Source organism: Hesperophylax consimilis, chromosome 23 (genome assembly GCF_061612785.1).
Source record: "Hesperophylax consimilis isolate HC1 chromosome 23, BYU_Hcon_1.0, whole genome shotgun sequence".
NCBI classification, from domain to species: Eukaryota; Metazoa; Arthropoda; class Insecta; order Trichoptera; family Limnephilidae; genus Hesperophylax; species Hesperophylax consimilis.
Genome location: NC_142858.1, coordinates 2,356,644 through 2,384,578, shown reverse-complemented (window position 1 = coordinate 2,384,578; position 27,935 = coordinate 2,356,644). Strand labels below are relative to the sequence as shown.

The 27,935-nt window shown below is 33.6% G+C and overlaps 1 protein-coding gene across 1 annotated transcript; it reads right to left on the bottom strand.

The window, feature by feature from the left end:
* Nucleotides 1–353: 353 nt before the first annotated feature.
* Nucleotides 354–27,278, bottom strand: Flo1 (flotillin-1). The gene is made up of 9 exons (XM_089645831.1): nucleotides 27,116–27,278; nucleotides 20,413–20,579; nucleotides 18,803–18,982; nucleotides 17,717–17,800; nucleotides 14,266–14,484; nucleotides 9,418–9,578; nucleotides 8,218–8,452; nucleotides 4,943–5,107; nucleotides 354–990 (listed from the first exon to the last, which is right to left on the bottom strand). Exons 1-9 carry the CDS (start codon nucleotides 27,165–27,167, stop codon nucleotides 973–975), a joined length of 1,281 nt encoding a protein of 426 aa, XP_089501957.1. The 5' UTR covers nucleotides 27,168–27,278; the 3' UTR covers nucleotides 354–972.
* Between the last annotated feature and the right edge of the window lie 657 nt (nucleotides 27,279–27,935).

The window sequence follows — 27,935 nt, the reverse complement described above, 5'->3', positions numbered from 1 at the left end:
CAAGATACAACATGTAGAAAAATAGCTTTGCCTCAGTTGCACTGTTCCCTAATAATTTATTTAAGGGCACACTATTTATTTTATTTCTGGACCTTATTCACACATATTCTAAGCAAATTGATTACTTTGCAATTTTACAATCCAGTCTCTATACATCAAAAAGCGACAGAGCTAAAAATGCATCAAAAAATCCTCACACTTAAGAAGAAACTTAACAGCGTTTGAGTTAATTATTTTATCAATTCTGTAATGTTATGTGTAAATTGTGATTTTTTAAAGTAACTACTAAACAAATTATTTACATAATTAATCTACTTTCTGTGACCACAAAACAAAAATAAATTAAAAAATGATGTGGTAGTGAATTTAATGAATGTTTACTAAGCACAATAAAAAAAACTTAACACATCCTATTTTATGTTGTTTTATTTAGTCAAACCACCATAATATATCAGATTCTTCAAAGTTCTTTATTTTTTTAGCTGTATATTCTAGTGAGTGCAATGGAATAGTTTCTCATGAACACAACGTAAAAAATTCAACTTAAATATTTTTGCTGGCATGTCGAATGACCATTTGTTAGGGTAAAATACTGCCTCAGTTGGTACGTGTTCTTTAGCTCTTATCACTGATAAAAACCTTTGTGAAAGTGGTGACCTGAGTGCGGAACAAATGAGAAGAAAAACAATTGTGCTTTGAGTGTATTTCACAATAGACACCCGATCCAAACAACACTAGTCAACTTCATTTTCTATTGGAGGGCCACCCCAATATGGCAACAATTGTGACCCCGCAGGTTTGTAATGACTTTCTTAGTTAGCTTTAGCAGAAGAGAATAAATGAAGTAAATATTCCTTAGAGATAAGATTTCTTAAGCATTCAATGAATACAAGAGATTCTTTGGATTATATGGCGCAACAACACCCCAGCTGTAGGTAGATTTTACCTCTTCGTAGCTTTACTTAATGGAGCTTATGCTGCACGCACCGACTGAAAAAAAAGAAGAAAATTAGTATAAATTATGCATAGTTTAATATAAGATTCATTTCGTATTTAGTCTAACTATGCAAGAAAAGACAAGAAACACAATCATAAAACATAAGCAAAATAAACTTGTTTTATTAAGATAGGCTGATAAATAATATCTACCTATATTATTTAGTAAAACATATTTGTGTAAAGTTCAATTATCTTATTAGTTAATAGGTAATTCGAAGTTGATGATCTTTACTAATGAACACCTGTGATTAGCTAGAAACAGAAAAAAGAAGGTTTTTTTTATTTAAATGATTGGGAATACATTTTTAACTGTTGAAGTCGGAACTGAAACTTGAAGAAAAGACATGCTTCTACAATTGATATTTTGATGGAAAAATACTGAAATATAAAAACACTGCTTTAATCCTAACACTAAATATTGCATTGCAGCAGTAATTGCAACAGCAGTTCCTCTAGTGCAAGTCACAAAGTGATCGCAGTCTCAGGGTAAATGTCCATTTAGATTAGTTTAACATTTAACAAAATGATTTCATAGTTAAAGAACAGTGTTATGTATGTAGATAAATTTTGATATAAAAGCCATGTCTTTATGGGGGAGAGAGCAGAGTTTAATTGTAATAGGTAAATCATTAATATTGCGTGCTCTTCAGCTCTTACCAGCTTTCGGAATTGAGGCTTGAAACAACTAAACTACAGGGAAACGAAAACATAAATTAAATATTAGTGCATGCAGGACAAGAACAAAACACATTTATCTAATCTACAGACCCATTGATAGATGAAATCATAATTAATATTACAAATCTACCCTTTAATACCGACATAATATTCCAAAATAAAAAGGAATAAGCCAAATTCATGTAAGTTTATACAAGAATTGACATTTTTTGTTAAACTTACATATTTCAACTATTTTTGAGTGACAGGTTTTTTCGCAGCCGAAATTGCTTGAGTGCTTCTGCCAATCTGCCAGATAAAGGGTTAAATGTTAACTAAACTAAAGTGCAAAGCAGATGTGTTAGGCAAAAAATACATAATACAGGGTACCTGACGAGAAATGTTGAAGGAAAAGCTTAAGAAATATTATTCTTGGTATATACAGATATTGAGATGTCAGCATTTGATAAAATACAAAATCTGAACATTATTTATGTAATAGAAAAATCAATGGAGAGAATGAGGCGGAGATGATCCTGTTAAGAAACCCGCAAACATATGGGTAAATTATTCGATTCAGTATCCAATATTGTTTAAATAAGTATGCATTTCTTTTTTATGCAAATACGTAAGAATGAATCTACATATTATATAATTAATACATAAAATCTGAAATTATTAAAATTATTCTTCTACAATGTCCTTCAATTTTTCACATCAAATATCAGTTACTTGTTTAATGTAGAATAGCAATCGCATTTTGAGACAACCAATAAATATTTTAAAAATTAAGCATAAAATATCTGGATTCAATGTAACTCTGTGAGTCGGGATTTCAAGCAATACATAATAATAATAATGAAAAGTATTGAAAACCCAAAGTTAAAAGAGAAAAAAATGATGTGATGATAACGAGTTTTTCAAATAATTGGAAATATCTTCGTAATTAATTTTAATTATTTATTTAATTAAATTGTTACTTTAAATAATAAATATGTTAGAAAAAAAACAGATTTTTTTTTATTTTGACAAGAGCACATATTTCATATTAGTATTAGTGCATAAAATTATGTACAATGTATGTTCAACTATTTGAACTGCCATTCCAAGAATGAGTAAATTATTTTACTGCTGCACTAAACACAGGAGGGAGTTTCAGAATTATAGACAAATCTAATTTAAGGCCCCCAATACCAATTTATGTTATTTTTAATTTGGACAAAAGTGATAGGGTTGATTCCTTTTAATTCAAGGGTGGGGAATTCGATTTTAATATTGTTTTGTTCTGAAAACTGCACTTTGAAAATTAGTCAATTTCCAAAATTCTTCACATTTAGGTGAATTTCTGTTTTTGCATGGTTCAAAATATAAAGTATGCTATGAAATGCAGATCCAGTTCCAAAATATGCACCATCATTTGCACGACAACATTATTAATTATTACAAGTGCAAGTTTGTGCCCGCAGTGTCCAGATGAGACGATGAACGAATCTATTCAATCGACTCCGAAAATTGATACAAAGTGATCGGCAAAAAATGTAGAAAAACGAAAAGAAAAAAGAAATTCTAAAAAATCACAAATTGCATTTGTAACAAAAAATTTTCTATAACATTTGAAGTAAATTACATGAAAATGCACGTCAATTTTTTTTTGGATGGGTACCTAAGCAATAAGTTTAATAATGAATATGATTAGTAAAATATTATGTAATGTATGGTAACATACACATATAAATAATTATCTTAAAATAATAGTTCTGACAGTATGTATTTCAAGATCCAAAATGATATTAGTCTTAACTGCAGTATTTATCACTGAATTAAAAAAAAAAAAAGTAATTAACCATCACACCTTTTCACCGCAGGGGTAGGCAGAGAGGACGGACCGCCAAACAACTCAGTCTTGGCACACACACCTTGCTACATTCATACATACTCTTCTATTATTCTGACTCTTGACATGGCCCGACTCAAGTTTAAGTTTTTTCACTTGGTCGTGCCATGTCTTCCTCGGACGTCCCCAACTTCTGCTACCATTCATATTTGCATTGTATATTCTACTTATATTTTTTTCTTCGCTCCTTTCTTCGCTCACTCGCTCTACATGCCCAAACCCTCTAAGCATCCCTTTCTTGATCTTACTCATTACACTTACATCAGCCTTGCACTATTTGCGGATCTTCACATTTCTCACACAATCATACATGGTTTTACCACACATAATTTATATTTATTTATTTATTAACGCCCCTTTTCGGGGCTTTTACTTGTGAATATTAAGAAATATGCATTATTTATTGTACATAACTGAATTGCTTCATTAACAACATTTTATATCTGTTTAAAGATAAATTGAAGATGTCCACTGACTTGGTATAATTGTTTCCCTCCATTAGTATTCTAGGCAAAGGGGCCGTTCAAGTATTATGTAAGCACTATAGGGGGGCAGGGGGGTCTTTGCTTTGCTTATTTTTGATGACATGGGGGGTGGGAGGTACTCGCTTAAAAAACAGAATACATTAACAGAAAAATGCATATAGGTACCAATTTTTACGTAAGCATGGGAGGGGGGGTAAGAGCTTTGCTTACTTTTGGTGACAAGGGGGTAAATAATTGTAATAAATCTGCTTACGTAATACTTGAACGGCCTCAAAGAGGAATACATATGGTATTTAGTCCCAGAATTTCTGCACTGTAATAAATCCTGACTTCTAGTATTACATTATTATATATATATTATATCGCTGAATTTACTCAGAAAATTGTAGTTACCCCCAAATACGCTAGTATTTTGTGGTCATTCTCGAAAAAAATCCAGACGTGCTTTTTGAAAAAATCATTTTCCTCTGTTTGTATCATACATACATGCTGCCAGTCATACAATTTTTTACACCTACAAAACATGAAAATGAATATTATGGTATTAAAGAAACAAAAGAACACAGAAGATATCCTCGTCGTGCTTAGTAGGGCAATACACACAATCTAGTATTACACAGTTTTTTTTTGCCATACCGTATTAAGTAGCGGTCCAAACTATTATACATATTTTCTCCTGTGTAGTGTCCTAGTGTATCAAATTGATGAATGATTTAAAAACAAGCCCATTATACACAAAAACTAGAGCAGGATGGACTAGACAAGTAAGCCTAAAATTATTGTGCTAGACATATCTAAACTTGGTGCCAAGAGTTGGAGAGTTAAGATAAATTGCCTGTTGATTGGCTTGTACGAGTCAGTTGTCCACAGCTGCCCTCAGGGGTAAGTAGTTGGAACCGGTCCATACCTTGGAGATGTCAATGCCGGTTAAAGCACGGACCACTTCGGGCACGCGCTGCACGATAGTCATCACCTCCCCGGTAAGCTTGGCGGCACCGACTTCCGCTCCACCGCAAGACACCATCGTGACCTTGCGGGCCTGCGACAGTGGTGCGGCCACTTCTGCGGCCACCTGGAAATAATACAAAAGGTTTAGTTAATTGTAAATTATAATCAGAAAGACCAAAAAACAGTAATTAGGTGGATTGAATTATAGAGTAAAAGGTAATGGAGATATTAATCATAAGAACACTTCCTTCATGATGTGGTGGGAAAGATGACTTCAAGATTCCTGAGTCAGTCTTGGGCCTCAGGCATTGTCCCGAGTCCTCGAACTCTGAGCCTTGGAACTTAATTCATCCATCAGTATAAATGCAGAAATATATTTTTTTTTTTCGTTATAACCTGTACATAATTGTTCTGACATTTATAAGTTCTTGTAATTTCGGTAATTATACAAGAGTTTTCCTGTAATTGGAAGACAAAAGGTTATTTTCACGAATTTTCTTTATTTCAAGATGTTTCCTTTGGTTTTGTTTTTTGTACGATATTAGCTAAAGTGTACCCAGCGTTGCTTGTGTTTATGGTTAATTAATTTTAATTAATTTAATTTTTAATGGTTTGAAATAAAATTTTGAGGTTGTTAATTCTAAGTGTACCTGAAAACTGGGTGCATTTTTAATTTGGATATAATATTATTGTATATGTAATCAGTGTTGCCAACGGATCTTGGCCTAATATCGCCGTTTTTCAAACATTTAGTAGCCTAATGTAGCCGAATTTCAGTTGCAGTATTCAGTTGCAATGAACTTGCATAAATTCTGCCCACATATTCCCCACAAATATTCTACGTGAGCTTGATTCCCCCTTTTATTATTCGAAATCCATGGGGGGGGGGGGTTGTTAGAGAATTTCTGTAAAAAATGAGTACTCGCCACAAAATATTTGAAATCCATGGGGGGGGTTTGTTACAGAACTTCGCTGAAAAAAAATTCCGCACAGCCAAAAACATCATGTGTGATTCCCACAACAATTTTGAAATCCATGGGGGGGGGTGGCTACGGAATTCCATTTCAAAAAATTCCTCACATTTTTCCATTAACCTTTTGAACGCGTTAATTTGCTCCGTTTTATCTATACCCGTACGCGGTACATATTTTCAAATACCTATGCACGCAATTAAATGTCAAATTATAGCATTCTGGCATGATTTATTGGGCTATATAGACAGAACAGATTATTCTCCACAATATGATAACAAATCCTCATGTGTCAACACTCTTAGATGTTTATAAAAACAAAATCATAAAATTTCATACAAAGACGTACCGTATCTTTTGAATGTGGTCCCGCCATTCACTCGGCGTGTGTGTACTTAGGCCACTGCGTTGATAGACACAAGTGGAACACCATGAGCACTTATCATGTTTTGTTATGAAAACTTTTTCTAAAACTGGACACTTAAATTTTATGTCACTTAATATAATAACAAAATTGAACTAACGCCATCCGTTGACAAAATTGTAAACTATAGCGCTCGAAGGCGCAAAGAGGCTCACTTGATTATCGATGTTTTTTAATGAAATACAATTTTATTTTCGAGAAATTCTTGTAGATGTCAGCATCGTGATAGTTCTACGAATGTTCAAGCGAGCGGGAAATAAATTTATGTCAAAAGACCGCTGGAATATCGGCATTCAAAGTTTCCGTATCAACTGTTGATACAGCCGCGTGTGAGTATGGACTTTTTGCCGTAACAACAGTTGATACGGCCGCGTGCAAAGAGTTAAAATTGAAAATTTTCATTTCAATTATTTATTATTTGTAATTGGCGGTAGCCTAGTCGGCGAACAGTCGCCTTTTAGATTTTTTCGTCGCCGATTCTCGTTCTGAGTAGCCTAAATGGCGATAAATCGCCTTCGTTGGTAACACTGTACGTAATAAGTATTTATTTCACTTAATTTCACTCGACCTCTTCAAGTAATACATTCTCCTTTCAACTCTTTATTCGATCATCACGTACATTTCATTTTACCGCAAATAACCATTTGATTCAAGTCTTTCTAGGACATCCCCAATTTTGTCTACCCTTCATTACTATATACCATATATTATGGTTACTGTTAAAAACTTCATTAAAAGTTCAAAGTCAAGTTTAAAGTCTTAAATTCAACTCCATATCTCATTCCAATACAGTGATAATGCGTTAAGTCTTCCTCGGTCGTCCGCGACTTTATCTAGCATTCAAACCACTCTCTAAACACTCCTGGCACTAATAACAAAAACCTTTATATTTTTTAGCCAAATCGGTCCGGTCTATTGGATAGAAATGAAGAAAAATTCATTTTTATATATGTATATTTATATATATATGTACTAGCGTAGGGAGTGTGGTGAACAGGGAGTGAAAACACAACCTGCAATAGCAATCCCAAGCTAAGGTGTGAGCTACCGTGCTCAAGCTGAATGACCTGGGGAACAGTGTCATGAACGGTACCTACGAGAAACCTCAGAGTATTTAGACCTTACCCCAGCACTCGGGGCTCTGTTGGAGTGGACCTTCTATTTTCTAGATACTCGTGGGACGAAAATCGGACTATTCGAAAATTCCCTCTTCCCTCATGGGGCTTTCAGAGAACCAAGGAGTGGAGTGTAGAGGACAGACGAAGCCCTCTTCCATCATGGGGCCTTTACGGACCCAAGGAGGAGTGGAGAGGAGAACTGAGGCCACCTCCATGAACCCTTCCCTTATGGGGCCTTCAGGGAACCAAAGGGGAGTGGAGAGGAAAGATGAGGCTCTCTTCCCTTGGGGGCCTTCACAGAACCAGTGGGGATTGAAGAGGAGAGATGAGACCTGGGAAGACACATTGTGGGACCAGAAGACGTAGCCACATATACAACGACAACCTGGGTGAACTTTATAAAGGGTGACTGTTAAAGGAATGAAGTAAAATGGGAGATAGCACAATGGGCCTATGGCCTTAGTGCTCACAGGAACAATATAAATAATAACTCTATAAATTAATAAACTCTATAAATAAATAAAATATATAGATGTCACATGTGAGGCTAAGCTTGTATGTAATGTTGATTACTTAAAACCGTAACAGCCTGTTTAGTCAAAGTCTTCATATTTTAGATTTAAAGTTCATTGTTATGAAGAGTATGATAGAGATATGTATTGTTACTGCCAAATTGTTTATGTTGCATTCATAATATTTGTTAAAATTATGACTTTTTTACCTTGGGCAATGTCTCCAGCAGCATCTCAATCATGGCCGCCTCTTTGTATTCCTTCCAGGCCTCAGCCTTGTTGGCGGCCTGCTCAGCCTCGGCCTTAGCACGCGCGAGGGCGGCATAGGCCTCGGCCTCTCCTCTGGCGCGCACGGCTTCTGCCTCGCCCTCCGCTTCCAGGACGACACGGATGCGGTGCGCCTCAGCGATCTTTTCCAGACGGTACTTCTCTGCCTCTGCGGGCCTGGAATATGAAATGAAAATAATATGACGTCAAGTACGGAAGGTGCATACTGCAAAGGAAGCCAGCTAGACGAGGATGTAGAAAGACCTCAGCCAACTGTAGGGACTACATTAATTTTTAAATTGGAGACGGTTTTTGGGGAATAAATCCGATGTAAACAGACCGATTACCATATCTAATGCACAGCCGCAATGTATGGCATGCTGAGTCTGTTTTACAGGTATTTAAATGGAGCCTATGTATATGAAACTAAGGAACTAGCAGCATTGATCCCCTGTGCACAGGTGAACGGATGCGAGTGGAGTACCCATCACACTAAATCTTGGTTCATGAGAATGGATCGTTTATTCGACTCTTTTTTGTTTAAGTCGGCTCCTATGTGGAACGAGCTACCGGAAACTGCTACACCTCTTTCATATATTTCTTCAAAACTCACTTCAATAAATCCCTTCCTTAACCACCACAATGCTGCCCAACCAGTGGTGATACAGCTCCCCCATCTTTACACTATATTTATAGACAGAGGCAATCTTGTGAGGTGTCACAGGTGAGGTTTAAAAAAATTACCTGATAAATTTAAAAATTAACAGTTTTTCAATAAAGTATTTTATAATTCCTCATAAAATGCCAGACCCCCCGATTTCGAAATAATTTTTGACTAGTGGATCGCCTTAATAAACATAGCTTTACTAAGACAATGTACTGAAAATCATAAGTCAAAACCTATCCTCGAATTTCTGCAAATTTTACAAAAAAAAAAATCAGTTTCTGGTTGATTGCAAATATGAGAGTAGCAGTGAGCGTATACTAGTCCTAGCGAGAGCTCGTAAGTCATTGATGATTGTCCTCTTCCTTCTGACACGTTTTGAATGAAAACGAAAAAGGCAGAAGATAGTAGAACAATGATGTCACTTATAACCTCTTGCTAGGACTAGTATATGTTGTTTGAAATGTGTATGACATACCTGCGTACCGTGGCCTCTAACTCTTGTTCTTTACGTTGTACCTCCTGTTGCTGCACAGCAATTTCCTGTGTTCGTTCAACCACCTTAATCTGCATCTGTTCTTCCTTGATCCTCTGTTTGGTTTTGGCTGCTTGTAGTTCATATGCCATCTCGGCTTCGGCCTGTAAATGGTGAAATAATTACAAACACATGTTATTTTCGAAGTAAATACTATCAATACATACATTCATAATACATACATACTTGTTATGCAATCACACTGGATTTGCAATACAACAAAAAACTGAAACTAGGTGCTTTTAAGAATGATCTTATTTTCTCATCTACACTGAAAATGTTTAATCTCTAACTATATTGTAATTAAGAATATGGAGAAAACATATAATAGTACCATCAACAAGTAATTCAAATAGTTTTTGGCTGTACCGATGATCTGGCAGCGACTGTCAAGGTGAGTTACAAATAATGTCCTAATACATAATGAGAAGAGCTGAAGAAATTAGCCTGAACATAAACTATAAAAAGGTAAAATAGTTAAGGATTTCCGTAAAACATAAAACACATAATAATGAAATAAATATTCTACAGAAAATGATGGAAATGTACAATTGAACAAGTCAGTGCAGAAGTGGCGTAGGTAACCCACAAAAATTCCAATATCCTTCCTATTATTTCACCGACTAGAGTAACATCAAGTACTGAGAGTTGTATTGATCACATTATGGTTAAGTCAAAAGACGATCCTCAGAGTGCTGTATTCAGGACCAGTATTACAGACCATTTTGCTACATTATTGAAATATCCTAAATCCAGAGTAACAAAATCAAAAAAAATAGACGTTAAGCTTAGACTAACTGTGGATAATGACCTACTAAATTCGACACTGAAAGAGGAAACATGGGATACAGTCTTATCCACCAGTGATGTCAATACTGCAGCTGATAATTTCATAAGACGTCTAAAATTACATATTGGAAATTGCTCATATACTAAGAGAATCCATTGTAATAAAAAGCACTTGAAACAATGGATAACTTCTGGAATTGTTAACTGCCTCATTAAACGTGACAAATTACACAAGAGTTGTCGTAAAGAACCAAATAATATCGAACTGTTTGCACATTATAAAAGATACAGAAATTGGTGTTCTAAAATTATAAAAACGACCAAACAAACATATTATAAAGGGAAGCTTCACGAGGTAAAAGGAAACATAAAGCAAGAATGGAAAATAATAAAACAAGCATTGGATTTGCAAAAGGAATCATTGCCCATAAATAAACTGAAAGTAAATAATAACATTGTATCCATAAATGATAATCCAACAGTCATTACTAACCATGTGAATAATTTTTTTAGTGATATAGGTCAAAATTTTGCTAATCTTTTGTGTAGTGCAAATAACGCCAGTGAAGAATCTTTAGTAAAAAGTTATAATCCAACACAATCTATGCAAAATGCCTGCTTTGAATTCAAACCAACGAATTGTAATGAAGTTTTAAATGTGATTAATGAGCTAAAATCAGGTTTTTCGAGTGGAAATGACAATATAAGTGCAATGGTCTACAAACAAAATGCTTCTGAACTAGTAATACCTATTACACACATTGTAAATGTTAGTTTTGAGAATGGCTTGTTCCCTAATCATTGCAAAAATTCCAAAGTTATTCCTTTATTTAAAGGAGGAGATAACAAAGATGTAAATAACTATCGACCTATCTCCTTGCTAAATACGTTATCAAAAATAATAGAGAAATTAGCTAAAATTAGGTTGATGTCTTATGTAAAAAGATATGAAATTCTCTCAGATAATCAATTTGGCTTCCGAGAGAACATGGGAACAAGTGATGCTGCATTAAAAATGATCACCACAGTCGTAGAAGCTCTTGATACTGGCAATAAAGCAATGGCCGTCTTTTTAGACTTGTCTAAGGCATTTGATACCGTATCCCATGGTTTACTCTTAAAAAAACTCAGTTCAATGGGTATTGTTAATAAATCTTTAGATTGGTTCAGATCATATCTTGAAAATAGAACACAGAGAGTAATAATTAATGATCACATTAGCTCAAATAAATCAATTGTATATGGTGTTCCTCAAGGTAGTGTTCTGGGTCCAATTCTATTTTTGTTATATATTAACGACCTCTGTAAACTGAAATTTTCTGGATCTTCAATTGTATTTGCAGATGACACTGTCTTGGTGTTTGCTGCTGACACATGGAACGAAACGTATGCTAAGTGCGAGGCAGGATTAAGGGCAGTCAAAAATTGGCTTGATCAAAACTTGTTAACCTTAAACATGAACAAAACTAAATATATTACTTTTAGCATTTCCTCTGTAAATCAACCATCTTTGGAACGTTCATTAAAATTACATTGTTGTGTGCAGGAGTGTAACTCTCAATCTTTGGAAAGAGTAGACAACATCAAATACCTGGGTTTAATTATTGATAAAAATTTAAAATGGAACAATCACATTACTATATTAACAAACAAAATAAGAAGGCTAGCCTACATTTTCAAAAATCTAAGAAACATATTGGACAAAGTTACATTAAAAACTGTATATTATGCTCTTGTTCAATCAATGCTTTCATATAATGTTGTCTGTTGGGGTTTTTGTAACAAGACTACCTTAGAGCCTTTGAATGTTGCGCAAAAATTAATTTTAAAAATAATGTATAAGAGAAATTTTATGTATCCATCAAAGTTATTATATAGTGAAAGCAAAATTATGACAATAAGGCAGTTGTACATAATACAGGCTCTCTGTAAATTTTTCAACAACACTATTACTGCTAAAAGATCTCAACAAGTGCGCAGCACTAGAATGGGTTCTTATTTAATGTATCAGCCGGTGTATACCAGAACATCCTTCGGACAAAAGAGTTTTTCATATAAAGCTCCGTTGCTATATAATATGCTTGGAGAAAATATAAAAACTATAGGTACGTTAAATTCATTCAAGAAAATGGTCAAAATCTCCGTACTAGCTGAGAATGATGATTTTGGATCACCCATGTTGTCGCTTATATCATAATTCCTTGTGGAAGCTCTGTTTCGATACAATCCTTATTTACTTACTGCGCATGTACTTATTTACTTCTAAAATAACTTTTGGTTATTTATTATTATGTTAGTTATTATTATTATTATCTACTTAATTATCGTATTAATATTTACTTTAATTATTGTCTAGCAAAATTATTTACTTACTTACTTTTTATTATAATATTATCTACTTACCTATCGGTTATTATTTACCTTTTTTTATTTAGTTATTTTTATTTTTTCTTATAATCTATTATTCATACTATCCATGTTGTAATTGTTAGTATGGTTACCCTATGCTTGTGTCTGATAAGCCAGCACAGGTACCTTGTACTTTAGTTAACAGAAGAATATTATTGTTGCCAACTTACTTAATAATGCTTCTTTTGTTGACTTTTTTGTTTTTATTTTGTTGACTTTTTTGTTTTTATTTTTTTCATACATTTGTTACTAAAATTTTGTTTTTTTTTGTCTACCGGTCTCGAAACGTCCGTGTCATAAACTTTTCTTTTTTGGTTTAAATTTAATTTAATGTTGTTATTATTTTAAATTTACATATATGTATTTTTTTTAAATGATATTATTGTAAAGCTGCACATCTTGATACAGGAATGCCCTAGTGAGATGTGCAGAGTATGCTTTTTATGTAAAAACTGTTTTTTGAATGAAATAAATAAATATGGATAGATCAATCAAAAAATGTGTTTTACTGTGAATTCCACATTTTTTGCTAATATCCTTCATACCTTTTTACTTCCAAGAACTTACTCTCTTTTCTTTCCTTAAAAAGGCCTTTCACACACTATCCCCGATGACATAGGACCTAAGGGAATTTTTTTTTTCAGGGCCTCCTGTTTGGAGCAAATGTAAAAAAAAGGTAGGGGGAATGACAAGAGTGCCATTAAAAAACTGTATGAAGCTAAGCCATACGGAACTAGACTTTGATGCAAGGCAAACAGAATAAAACTTCACAAGAGACCATCAGAATAAGTGGTGGTTCATGGTAGTAGTATCACTGGCAGTTCAACATTAAAGCGATTTAAAAAGGGAAAGAATATTGGCTTTTCATGAGCTTGTTTTATCTTCATCGAATGTATGGAGTCAACAACATTTTAAAATACTACCGATCTAGGAGACAGTTTCGAAAAGAATTAGCACAACAATGGCGACTTGAAATAATACAACCATTGAACATTTGTGGCTTGGGAATGTGTGGCATTGAATAAAGTAATTTTAAAAACGAAAATAACAGTTTAATCTGTAATGTTTGGTTCTGTTCCGAGTCCAACAAAGCGATCAGCTTTGATAGCTACTAGCACCGTTTAGAATTATACCATAGGTTTTTTTAGCTTCCTTATGTGTTCTGAGCTTGTATTAGTGGATTTTTTTTAATATGGAGTTGTGGCGGGATGTTCATTGTTCATTCGTATGGGTGGATTTTTTTTGCTATCGAATAGTGGTGCGCTGTTAAAACTGTAGTAATATTATAATCCAAATTAAACTTGTTTGGCGTAGTTGTTTTTTGTAGGTTTACTGCATTAGAGAAAACTGCCACTGATCAGAATCAAGTAAGTATGTATTGCAAATAAATAATAATATGAACGGAAATAGAGTAGGTTTCAATGGATGCACTGATGTTACTGTACGCATTGAGATTATAATACAAGGAATTACATTTAGTGGCTTGTAGGTAATTTTACCTTCAACATAGCTGTGCAGCGTTTATCCTGAAAAGCATTCCTATATTCTGGAACCATGTTATCAACAGAATCACAAGTATTATGTTTTTGGTACCTTTTTAGTTTGAACCTCTACATCATAAGCAGCCTTCTTTAGTTCGAAATCACGTTGTGCCTTGGCAATCTCCGTGTCGTTCAAAAATCTGGCAGCCATCCGTTGTTCTTCAGCGATGGCTTCCTTGATCTGTGCCTCACAGCGCGCCTCGGCCTCTCCAATACGGGCATCCCGCTTCACTTCTGCGGTCCTCGCCATACCTAGAGATTTAAGGTATCCCTAAACGACACAAAGGTTAATTAGTACATTTTGTTATTTAGCAATGTGCGTCAGGCTTCATTGAATGTCTAAAATCAAATCTTAATTTTGAAGGAATAGGTATGATATTATGTCATACATACTAACATACATATAGAAGCAGCAGGAAATTATTCTTATTCTGTTTAGATTGACCTAGTGTCGGTACTTCTAAACAATTTTTTTTTAACTGACTCGCTACCTCTAGAAAGTTTAAGTTTAGTTTGTTTACATCTTCAGAAGATATGGGCAGCAAACTGTTAAAAAATTAAAAAAAAAAAATGTTTTGAAAACATGAAAAGAAATCCATATTTTTAATTAAGTAAGAACCCCTTTATAATGTTTTCATATAGTTTCTCACGTTTTCAGGTAAATGCTGTTTTGATTTTCCTATCCTTTGAAAACTGGCATTTTTAAATCTAAATAATGTATGAGGTTTCTTTCAGTCCCTTGAAAAACTCCATAAGCCAGTTTCAGTACAACACAAGAAGGAAATTAAGAGGATAATTCAAATATTCAGTTATTAATCTCAACTAAATGAGGAATTATTATAATCCAAGAGGTGCTTTTTGAAACCTTCTTCAGTGCTGAATATGCGAAAGAGTTCAAAAGAGTGCAGATGCTTATAAAAGTTATAATTGAAATTATGTAGTACACATACTTACTGAGTAAAAAACATTTAATACAGCAGTGTATTCCTGAAGACAGCTTTAACTCGTTGTGTTCATACCTCCAGGCTTGAGTTCAACAATATATAAAAAAAACCTCTTCCACACCAAAAGGAAAGAATTTGTCGATAATGGTAATGAATTAACATTATGATAGTGATAGAAGTTGTCTATTTACAAAACATAAAAAGTGCTATGAAAAACTATATTTTACTTTGTGCAAATGTGATGAGTAAGATGTAACACTTACGTAGATAACTGCGTACAAGTTTAACAGGTGTGTCAATTATGAATCTAAACTACCAAAAAACAGACAGAAATAATAATATAAACACTAAAACATGACGTATGATGGACTTGTACAAAATACAACTATATCCACAACCAAGTAAAATCTACAATCTACGAAAGTATTCCCATTTTCCAAAGAAGCTGTTCTATAGACACAAGCGCCAGCTTCTATAGAAGAGGAACATATTTGCTTGGACGTAACTACAATGGCGGCTCATGACTTTTAAGTGAGCTAGAGTGCTAAGATAAAAAATACAACTTTATTGATGTTGTTGTAGCTGAAAATGTTTATTTTCGATATTAAATTTTTTTGTTAAAAGATTTTTCATTTAGGTGGAGATGTTCCCATCTAACTGAAAACTTTATATGTACAGGAAATAAAAGTTTGAATCAAAATTTAAAAAAATTATATTTTTCAGCCACAACTAGATCAATAAAGTCATATTTTTCAATTTTGGCATTCTAATTTACCTAAAATCCAGAGCATAACTGTTACTAGAGTGTATGTAAAGATCGGTGCAAGTTGAAAAAATCATAAATTATTTTAATTTCCATAAAGGCGATTTACAAAATTTTTATTTCACAAAAAGTAGCATAATATATGAGTAATCTCAAATTCTGATGAATGGCCTAAAACGCTACCCAAAAAATAGGGTTTAAAATATTATGTACACATAATCTTCTTTACTTGTTTCCTCATTGCTGAGGATTGCAATGAGGAAACCCACCCAAAAGAAATTCAGTACACAGTTAGACCTATTTCTAAGGTACCAGAATATTATATTGGCTTTTCACTAATCCTTTTATCTCTTGCGTAATAATTAGTCAAAATCAGTTAACATATCTTTCCCAAATTGTAATATGAGGCTGGCCGCAAAATAGGCTGGCCGCACACTAGGCTGCGGCAGTTACCATGAGCTTTAAATTTGTAATAAAAGGTATTCATCAAGTATACATCGTATTTGTATCAAGCACACGCACTTGAATATCATCAGCTGCGGAAGCCTGTCAAAAAAGTCAATTATAAAATACGACTAGGGTAAATTAGTAATTAGTCTTCGCGCAACAATAAATAGTATGTACTATAAATGCTATAATTTTATCGCACATTGCCTACCTATTTACTGTAGTTATTGCAGAAAAATTAAGTTGACATAACCACACACTATCATCATTCCAAGGGAAGCTCAGCCATGTTTGTTTTTATTTAGTTATATTCATTTTTTAGAAAGATCATTTAATCATGTACTAATAAAGATATAAACCTATACATAGAAGAGTGTTGTGGGCATGCCTATGTGATTGTCGTTTTTGTCTTTCTTGGACAGAAAACCAATTCCATTGGCTCTCTGGGGCATTGATGTCAAAATGATTTATTCAAATTGGCAACTAATTTTCTTTCAATCGAATCACTATAAATCACACTTCTAACACTGTTCAGTTCTCTATCGTTCCTATACATATTCCATGTGTTGGTTAATGGTTGGTTGCAGATCAATATAGCATCCCATATTCCCATGCATTAATAAATGTACACCTGCTCCAGTTAAACCCTATTTTTTTAATGGCACCATGTTAGTTCAGAAAAATTGAGTTGACTTGTGTAGCAGTCTGAGGTCCCCATTCCAAGACTTGGGTCATGATAGCTTAAAAACACAACACTGTTTTCAACCCACTTTTTATTATATAGGTCCACTTCTTGACCAGCTTTATTCCAGTTTGATGTACCCCAAGCATTAATACATAAACCTGCTCCATACAAACCCATGTGTTGTGGGTAATGCAATGAGGTCTCTTACTTGATTTAAAAACGATTTGTGATTGTCAATGAGAGTTATGGAAATATTAATAATTGAAAAAGTTATTTGTTAAAATAACAAACACTACAATATTAATTAGCAAACAATAACACAAAAAGCTAGGCCAAGTGTTACTACAGTCAATAATATGTAAAAATAAAATTTAACATTTACTAAATATTTTGACATACCTTGGCCCCCTGTGGCAAAAAAAAAGAATTAATATTATGTATGCCAATGTTTCAATTCATTTAGTTAAAACGGCAGGTAATATTTAAAAATAATAAGAAAATTAAAAAAACTAATGGATAATAAATATCTGTATAGGTATAAATGTTTTTTTACGTTCTATTAAATTATCTATGAATTGTAATAAGGTATCCTATCGACAAAGAAAGGTTAGTAAAACCAAATAAAATTCTGCAGGAATAAGCATATTGAAGTATGGGTTACTACCTCTTCATCCCGGATGTCCTTCAGGGTGTAAGATACTACGGTGATTCCCATGTTCACCAGGTCACTAGAAGCCACTTCAAAGACCTGAAAGCAACAGACAATTCCACAGGAAATCAATACAAACTCATATGAATGAATACACATAATGAACACGCATTAGCTATAATATTCATTGCAACCCTTCTTTACACGGTTGAATGGGCATTTTCACCAAAATTTGTGCACATTTTTTTTACTTTTCACTGTGTTACTTTTACATTTTATTGATAAGTTTCCACCAATACCAGATTCCAAGAAGTCGAGAATTTTTTTCAGGGCAGAAATTCTGGGACTAACTACCATTATATGTACTTCTCACTGCCCAGAATACTTATGGAGGGTAATAATGTAGATTAATCAGTGGACATCTTCTATTTATCACTCAATAACTACAAAAGATTGTTTCTGGGGCAGAAGGTTTTATTGTGTAATGTGGAAAATGAATGTGTTGGAATAATAATAAATATTTAAAGTTTTGTTCCCGAACTTCGCAAAATAAAATAAAACACACTTTTTGGCAATGTTTATTTCTTGCATAAATCAAAACCGGCAGCTGATGTTAACAGGGAATTTAGATAAGGAGTGTTATTGCTGGAAAGTTAAGATGTTTAAAAGTTTCTCCCTATACATGCTGTGGCTGTGGTTTATTTTGTCGCTAGGAAGCCATCACTACGAATTGCTTTTATTTGCAAGTTATTCTTGTCAGTGGCAAAATTCAACAACGGTAGAAAATAGAGTCATTTAATTGTTTGAAAATGGTATGAAATCACAGATTATTACAGGAAAATGATCTCCATTGGACAATAATTTACCATGTATATTAACTCTATGTCTCTTTAAATTTTCATTATTTATCTTATATCTCTCGGACCATAAAAGCATGTATGTGGAACCTCCAATAAGTGAGATGAAGAAATAAAAATATCAACAACTACCCTCAGTTGGTTATCTACATTGCTTTCCTTGTTTAGTTCTTTTTAGATAATCATAAATTCACTGTACCTACACCAACCTATCATTAAGTGTTAAAGTTCTTTATGATCATACCTGTTTGGAGAACTTCTTGCGATCCTTGTAGATCTCCTCAACAGTCATCGAGCCCATGATGGCTCGTTGGTGTCCTTCAAGAGTGACCAGCGCAATGTGTTGGATCTCCATCTCTCCCTTCCCCAGGAATTGCTCGCATGCAGCCAGAAGCATTTCAGAGTTCTGACCCTGAATCTTGACCTGAAATGGGAAGTAAGTGCAAATAGAATGAAGTGAATTTAAAAAATGATGGCAAATTTATCACAATTGCAAAAACACTCATGAAGAGAGAAAACACAAGGAGAAGGAATTTTGGCTTTCGTTGATAAATAATTTGTAAATTCTTTAATGTTTGTATGGTGTTGAATAACTTAAATTTTTATCTTTTATTTATTCATCTTTAATAATTTAATTACTTGGGTGATGTGTTGGGCCTATCTCACTAGGAACTCCTGTGTTGAGAGCAGGCTCAGTTTATAACACAAGTTATAATAGTTTACCTTAATTTATAACAAAAATACAAAAAACACAGTATTACGTTTAAGTTAAAAAACATTCAGTATCGTACCATTGGAAATACATACTTATAAATTGGTTTTAATAAAATCTTCGATATTAGCTGTCTTGGTTGATCCAAGTTTGGTACCTGATTTTTATATACAGTAATTTTAGTTCTGTCTAGTGGCTAGTGGAAGAGCGTTGTATAGCTTTGTTGTAAAGTATTTAAACTTTCTTTGGCCAAAAGGTGTTTTAGCAAAAGGAATAAGTGAGATGTTATGATCTTTGGTTGTAGTATCGCGAGCAGTTTGGACATTGTCAAAAGCTTTTTTTCTGTTCTGTGTTTGAAAACATAAGCTAGTACGTTTTTGGAATATAGTTGCCTAGTGTTCAAAACACAGATTCTCCTAAAGAATTCATCTGAACTGTTTGTGATCAGTAGTTTTGGAATAATCTATATTTAAATGCTTGTATTTTTCTATTTATTTACTGGGTGGAGGGCGAAGCATCATGCAATGGAGAAAATCAGACTTGACATTAAAAAGAGACAAGATGTAGGGATGATCTGTTCAGTATTCTGTAAATAATAATAATCATTTCATATTGCAAACTACAATCACACTCATCAATCAATTGCATTGAATGTGTTCATTTATTCTATGTATTGTGGATTGATTAGATGGTGGTAGCAATTGCATTGCAGGTGTTTTTTATTCTATTGTGGATTTATTACTGGTGTTCATTTATTCTATTGTGGATTGATTGGACGGTGGTAGCAATTGAACTGTGTGTGTTCAATTATTATATTATGTTTAGGTTGCATGGTGGTAGCAATTTGTAACATTGTTGTAATATGTAGTAGGTTTTCAATAGTTACGGATGGATAAAAAAATGTGTAGTTTGTGTTAGATTTTTATAAACACAATCCTTTTTGAAATGTTTTTTTCTTTATAAAGTGCTAGTTTATAAATTATATTATCTGTAGGTTATATTTCACAAAAACCTTTGAAAAACTAATATTGACCGTAAAAAAACTGAACTAAACGGAGGAGAATGCAAAAAATGAGGAGAGTCTAAACTGATGACTCGTTTTAGTTAGAACAGAAGCTCATATTAAGAAGAAGGTTGCTAACCTGTGCAATTCCGGTCACGGAGATGGGCACTCCCTGGCTGGTGTAGACTGTGGGGCTCTCAACCTGCAGCGTCATGGTGTTCAGCGATATCCTCTGCACCTGTTGCACGCACGGCCACACAAAAGCCCTTCCTCCCGGCACCAGGAGCGGCTTGGAGTAACAACATCCTGCAAACCATGACAATACACTGGAAGACTATCCTCTTGGAAGTAGTCCTGGGTCGATCATGATCAACCCGATCATTTTGACCTGATGGCAAACCACCAACGATTGATTTAATCATTTGATTGATGAGCTGTCAGCTCAGTGTTGACTAAGCTGACAGCTGTTGACCTATGATGGGAGTGGCAAGAGACCATAGATGCATAAATTTGTAGACCGGGAGTCCCGAATCTCATGACAGAGGAATAGAGATGGTTGTTGACAGAGGAATAGAGAGAACAAGAGCGACTGTATAAAGAATAAGTTCCATGTAATTGGAACTGCGGTGGTAGCCTATTTCAGATTAACTAGACTCGACATGCCCGGTCTACCCAATTTATACATCTATGATACATATTAACAAAACACATTACACGGCTTATCAATCTATCTGACATTTTTTTCTATGGTCTACATCATCGATTGATCAAGAATAGAGTCATTTTGACCCCATTACTTCACCAGTGAGTTGTGATCAACACGGGTTGTGTAAAATGGTTGATCTGCCCAGGACTACTTGGAAGGCTGTTTGAAAAACAGCTTTTCAAATTATGTATTAGGTTCCAACAGTTGCTATAATATATATATATATATATATAATAATAATATTCGCAGTATGTATTGTTTTTCTTAATAAAAAGAGATTTAGCTATCTGCTGTTAAGCTATCTATTGTTTTGCTATCCTTGGTTTCATTGTTTGCGGTTTATCTATCCGCAGTTACGCAATGGACGCCGCACGCAGGATCCTAACCCATGCAGATATTTAGGGATTACTGTACAATTATAGATCATTCTAAAAATTTAAGAAGACATTATGCTGCCTTTGTAATATACATTAAATAATCACATATACGAAGGTTTACCAGTTTCCCGCTTGTACTACGAGATTCCGGACACTGTGCATAAATTTAAAAAAACTGCTGCGTAAACAAAACAATATCCATAATCTTAACGCTTATCATAATCAAAACAATACAGGGAAATCTTCATCTGCAGAAGAAAAGAAGCTTTTTAACTAGTGTTTAGTTAAATCAAATACCCTATAATATTTAATACATCCAACTCCAGTGAAATAATGGCAATATTAACAACTCTAGCCACTAGAGGCGCCAGTGTAGCATGTTGACTTTGATATTCTTTTCCTTGCAAATTGGATTTTGTTTAGTACTTAGTGGCGGTGTTTTGTGTTTTCTAAATTAAAAAAATGTTATAAAAAGTGTGTGCAGTTTACGGATGTACTCGTAATAATTACAAACATCAAAAACACTCTAAATCTTTTTTCAGAATGCCAAAAAATGTTGACACCTAGTTGGTGAAATATAAAATGAGTTTGTTGAATCCTAGCAAATAAAATGTTATTGATTACGTAAAAAGTGGATTATACCGGGGAAAACATATTTATAAAAAATTTAAGGTAAATTCAGCAAAGCTGTGTTGATTGAGTCTGGTTATTTATGCGTTTTAAAATGTATTGCGTTTGCGGATGTAAAATTTTACTTGTCACAAACCAGTGATGTACAACCCGCGGCCCACATGTCTATTTCATCACATGTCCTTATAGAAAAATCAAAATGTTTTGGGTAATTCTTGAAAACCCTGACTGAGCATTTTTTTATAGATTTTTGGTTAATTTACGCTGCATATCATAATCGGAACTAAATTTGATGATGTTTGCGTAGCACCAAATTCTAAAAAATCAACAGAAACACTTATCTTGAATTTCGCTGTCCATGAAAAAAAAAATTGTTATTATAAGTCGCAGGCTGTTTAAAAAATAGGCAAAGCGGCCCCTCTACTGAAAAAGTTGTGCATCACTAATTCCCGCCAACTGCTGCGCTATACGGCCCCTTTATTTGTTACTACTTACTTCGAGAATAATTCCCAATTATTCGTTTTTTTTCAGACCCATCAAGTATTCAGAAATTGTGTTGACAAAATTATTTGCATGTTATATCAGTGAATCGACCTCGTTATAACAGCCAACAATTATATGAAGATAAGCCTGAACTAAAATATTGTTTTGGAATTGCTCATTATAGCTATGAACTCGCTATTGCCGTGATTAATACATTTTACATTACAATTAATCTATTATTTTACAATTTTTTGTAAAATTTCTAACCATTACAAGTTTTTATTACATTTCTGAACCATGAAAGACAGAGATAATAGCCACTTTAATATTTATTTGCAAAAAAGCAGTAAGGTTATATGTGGGCTATCTAATTATTTTTTTTGAATTCCTTTAATTTATTAACGTAAAATAAAGAAAATATTTCAGATAAAATCCATTAAAATGTGTGAGAGAGAACCAAGGCGCACAACTCATGACGCTAGGAGGCGCTAGTGTAGCATGTTGCCATCAGAACGTATGGGAAATGTCAGAAGTTGGAGGTATTATTAATATTATAGGGATTTGGTTAAATACTTGTTCATTCGCACTAACTGCCAAGAATTATAGGTCAATTACAGAAGAATCGCAGATATTAACAATAGAACATATTAATAGTTTCTTATCAAGGCATAATTATTTTTTTCGCATTCACAATATGTGGACAATATAACGTTGTTTTATTTTAATAATACATAAAAATAAAATAAAATTTTTACATTACGTACATATGAATTTTCCTCAAATAATCACAGGAAAGAATGAGGGAAAGTAAGAGAGGTTCCTGAATAAATAACAATAGAAAAATTTCAGCGCTCAATCAGATTACTCCATCGCAAACACCAAATTCCACAAAAAATTAACAATAGAAATAGACATAAAAAATTCCCCTCACCACATGAATCGTTTTCTATTTTTATTTTTGTAATCAGTATCAGTTAATTCTCACAATAATGCTATGATAGATGCTAAAAGATAAGATAAAGTGTTCAAATACTTAACATTTTTAAACAAGGTTCGCTTTAATATCATCATTATGATACGCAAAGTTGATAGAATCATCATTTTGTCTACAAAAAAAGAGTATAAAATAGAGGTCGATTTAAGATCAATTCAAATCGCATTTTGCACACTTCAAAAATAAAAAAAGTTAAAATTATAAACATTTAATGCATACAATCAGTTATTGACAAAATTAAAATCAATTTAACGTAATCACTATAAGCAAAATAAACAGGCTATGAAATATGACATTGTCATTAAAAACTATTATTACTATTAATATATGTACAGAACGCAGTTCTACAGGGGTGTAGAATACAGGGGCTAAGAAAATAAAGTTAACGCTGACATACAATACAGGTCTGTCCTTAGAACACAGTTCCACAAGGATGTGAATAACAAGACTAGAAAACAACAATAATGTGGTTATGTCCACAAAACGCAGTTCCATGGGGATGTGGAAAACAAGGGCACAGAAAAGAAATAATAGGTAGTTATTATAAGGGTTTACATAACGCAGCTCCACAAGGATGCAGAAAATAAATATACCCACTGTGGATCAGAACATACGTTCCACAAGAATGTGAAAAATAAGATAAGTAAACATAATGCAGTATGCAATATACTGTACAGAAAATAAACGTAATGAAGATATTGACTATGTGACCACAGAACACAGCCCCACTGGGAAGTCGAATACTAGGGCAGTCATCGCAATTAATGATATTGTAACAACTAACTCAATTAAATAAAGATAAGTGATTATAGTATGACTTTCCATTGGTAGTCAATTTCCAATATAATTCGATAGGATACTTAGATAGGCCTTGACCCTTGTTAGTTGAGTCATATGAGTGATTGCGAATTAAACAAGTCACCATTTGAAATTGCTGCCAGGTCTTCCTTAACAAGAAGTGGCAAGTGGCAAATATTGCAACTGGCATTAAAATAAATTACTTAGTGGTGGTATGTGCTTTGTGTTCCTATTAGACCTTTCTATACAATACCTGGTTCTCAGTTTCCCATAGGAAAATTCTTACTTTATCAAAATGGTAGATTGTGATGAAATTCATAGTTAGTTAGTATTTGACGGTGTGCGGAATTGATTTTTAGATTGATGAACTCTGCAACATTCTATTCATAGCTGCAAGTAGTTTGGATACTAATGTATGTTTATTATGGGGTCGCTGTGTTATAAAAAAACAACTCATAAAATCAATGTTTTTTACTAATGTCATCGAATTTTAGATAAAAGCATACACGTCTGCAGGATTGTTACCAAAGAATACATTATCATCAACAACGAGTCTGCCTGTCTAGTTTCAGCCCGATCGGACATCAGGAAATGGGTTAATTTCCACTTCCAAGATTTGCATACGGAATCAAAATTGAAATTCAAATAAAATTAAAAAAGAAAGAATATTCTGAACAAATTTTTGCTTGTCGTGGAACACATTTAGGCCTTATCTTTCTTGTACTTTTTAAAAGCATGCTTTCAAATAAGTATTCAATATCATTACACTTGTAGGTAATAATTTGATACTGAAATTTCTAATGTCTGTTCATGAAAAGCTTGTGAGAATAAAAATTTATCAGTTTTGCTAAATAAAACTTTTGCGTTTGGGTAAATGACAAAATAAAATACCCCGCTTCTTTCACAATAATCTAATAAATAAATGCTATTTTATTCTTAGCATACAGTTTTGCTGTGAGTTTTGTCGAGTAGCGGTTAGAACCACACAATGTTGGCAGTCTGCCTATTACATTTCCAGTATAGGTACATTATCTAAAAATGGGTTCACAGATGGGGACCTTAATTAACTGTTCATCAAATATCAAAATTCAAAAAAATATTTATTCAAAAAAAATACAGAGTACCAAGGGTATAGCTTATAGGTCACATCCTATTTCTTCCAGCTAACCCAACAAATACACATTAAATTACATAACCCAACAATTACATGTTAACAAATGTATGTAAATAAATAATTTAAAAAAACAGAGGTATTTAATTTATGTAAGGTATTCATTTAAGGTGTAGTGACATTTCAATGTTCATCATTTCAATCAATCTTCCCTACAAAAACTGTAGGGTCATTGTTGAGCGATTCATAAAACAATCCATGAATATTACATCCCTAAGGACGGGTTGTTTCGGAGAATTTGAACAATTCATCAAATTTCAACTTTTATTTTCAAGTTGTTTTTATTTCGGTTCTGTTGCAAAAATTTTCGGACACAAAGAATAATGCATAGACTACTTTGCTATGGCAAGAGTCATCAATAATTGACACATCATCGTGAACAACTGAGTTTATTTTAAAATTATGATTATACAATTTTGCTCCACTTATATATGTTATACCAGACCCAGGTAAATAAGTGGTGCAAAGCAAGATGTTGAATCTTAAATATATTTCAACATGAATGAAGTGCTTGAAAAACAGAAATCTTTACATTTTAATTTGTTGATGGATATTATGACTAAACTGACGGCCTCCATGGTCGAGGGGTAAGGCTCTCGACTAGCAAGGTGGAGGTTGCGGGTTCGAACCCCGGCGTGCGCAAGTAAATTTTATTTGTATTATTATTTCACAAATTATTAATTTACAATAATATATAGTATATTTGCGGCATGTTCCAGAGTGGAAGATAATCTCAGTAACACAATGGTGTAAGAACACCATTCAAAAAATTTTAAGTTTGCTGGAAATGGCTTTGGCCGTGTTTGGTGACCAGATCTGAATAGTCAGGTTCACTTCCTCTCCTTCCTCTCCCACATCTCCTTCCTCTCCCACATCTCCTTCGCCTCCCTACTACGCTCATCCTCACAACATACCTAGATTGGGGTGCCAGTCTCACTGGCTCCAGACGGTTGGAGCAGTTGGGACTATTGTCCTGTTATACATTAAAAAAAACCTCAGCAAAAATGAGAATGCGGGTCAGAAAATAAATTAAAAATATTTTCACTATTATAATTTCCAAAGCAAAATGATTTTTTTCACATCAACATAACAAAACAACATAGTGATGTATCATGGCGGGTGAACATGAAAACAACAACCCAATCAACTCAATTTAGGTAGACATGTAAGAATGATATTTTCATTAAAATGACGCGATCTTTCGATCTCGACGGGGAACAAGAATTAGCCATCAATAACTAAAAGCATTTATCGGTCTCCAGTGTGATAAATCGAGATAAACCACATTTGTCTATTTTTGTTCAGTTATTATCGATTGCCTGCGCATATTTTCACATGGGACTCTCGAGGCAGCATAACATAAACAAGAATATATTTAGCAATTAGTGCGCAGACATGTTCGTTGTATACGGACGATTGATGAGTAAAATATTAAAACCATTTTTTCCTATTTATTTAATTCCTGATGCAAAATATTTCGCATTTTTAATGATTTAAAGGTCTATTTATAAAACGAAACACCTCCTTTACAGCATATTAATGTGCGTGTCCCAATTTATTTTGTTATACACGAGGAAAAAATCAATAATGCGAACACACATATTTAACGCACACAAACAAGACGCGCCCAAAAACAGCAAAGTTGTCAGTGGACCTGTTTTAAATAACTTCGAGCGGTCTTACCTGAAACTACGAGGGCTTCGTTAGGTCCACAAGTAACAAATCCCCAGGTCATAATAATATACTATTTAGAATAAAGTTGTCAAATATAAAACCAAAAACACTGCCGTACGTACAGCCAACTCCCGCTCTAGATTTCTGACTAGACCACAGACAACGAGGCGTTTTTTTAGTGGTTTCCATAAATAAACCACTCTGGTAGGCTGATGATTACGCAGTGTTTCCATATTCCAAAAATAAAATACCATGTCTCATGGGTACAATATCTTTTTTTTAATTTAGGAAACACAGTTTGAAGGTTGTAAAAACAATTTAAAAAATCTAGGATTTTTAAGAAAAGAAACTACGGTACTTAAGAGAAACAGCTGCTGGGCCTTTTTGATACATAACTTAACGCTGTTGAATTTGGATGCTGGGTTTTCCACTTTATCTATTTTATGGCCTATTTCATAAATCAAAATTAAAGTCCATTCAACTATGGGTTTCTATAACATTGAAGGCTTCTTCTCACTCTAAACCAAGCTTTAGAGAATCGTCGCACATGTTTACGATTCCTTGAATAATAATATTGTGTAAACCAGTACAAATATTTGTTAAATATTTTTCGTGGAAAACGGTACTTACCTAACTACATCGGTTTCCAGATATTTTCCCTCTTTCAAACAAGTCAGATTTTTAAGGAATGAGTTGTTTTCAAATGGTATATTAAAGAAGCATTTTCATTGGTGAGTATATTGGTGCTGGGCAAAATAAATATTTATTACGCATATCTTAGATGCCACCCTTTCTTTTTAGTGTATTTGCCTTCATTCGAAAACCCAAG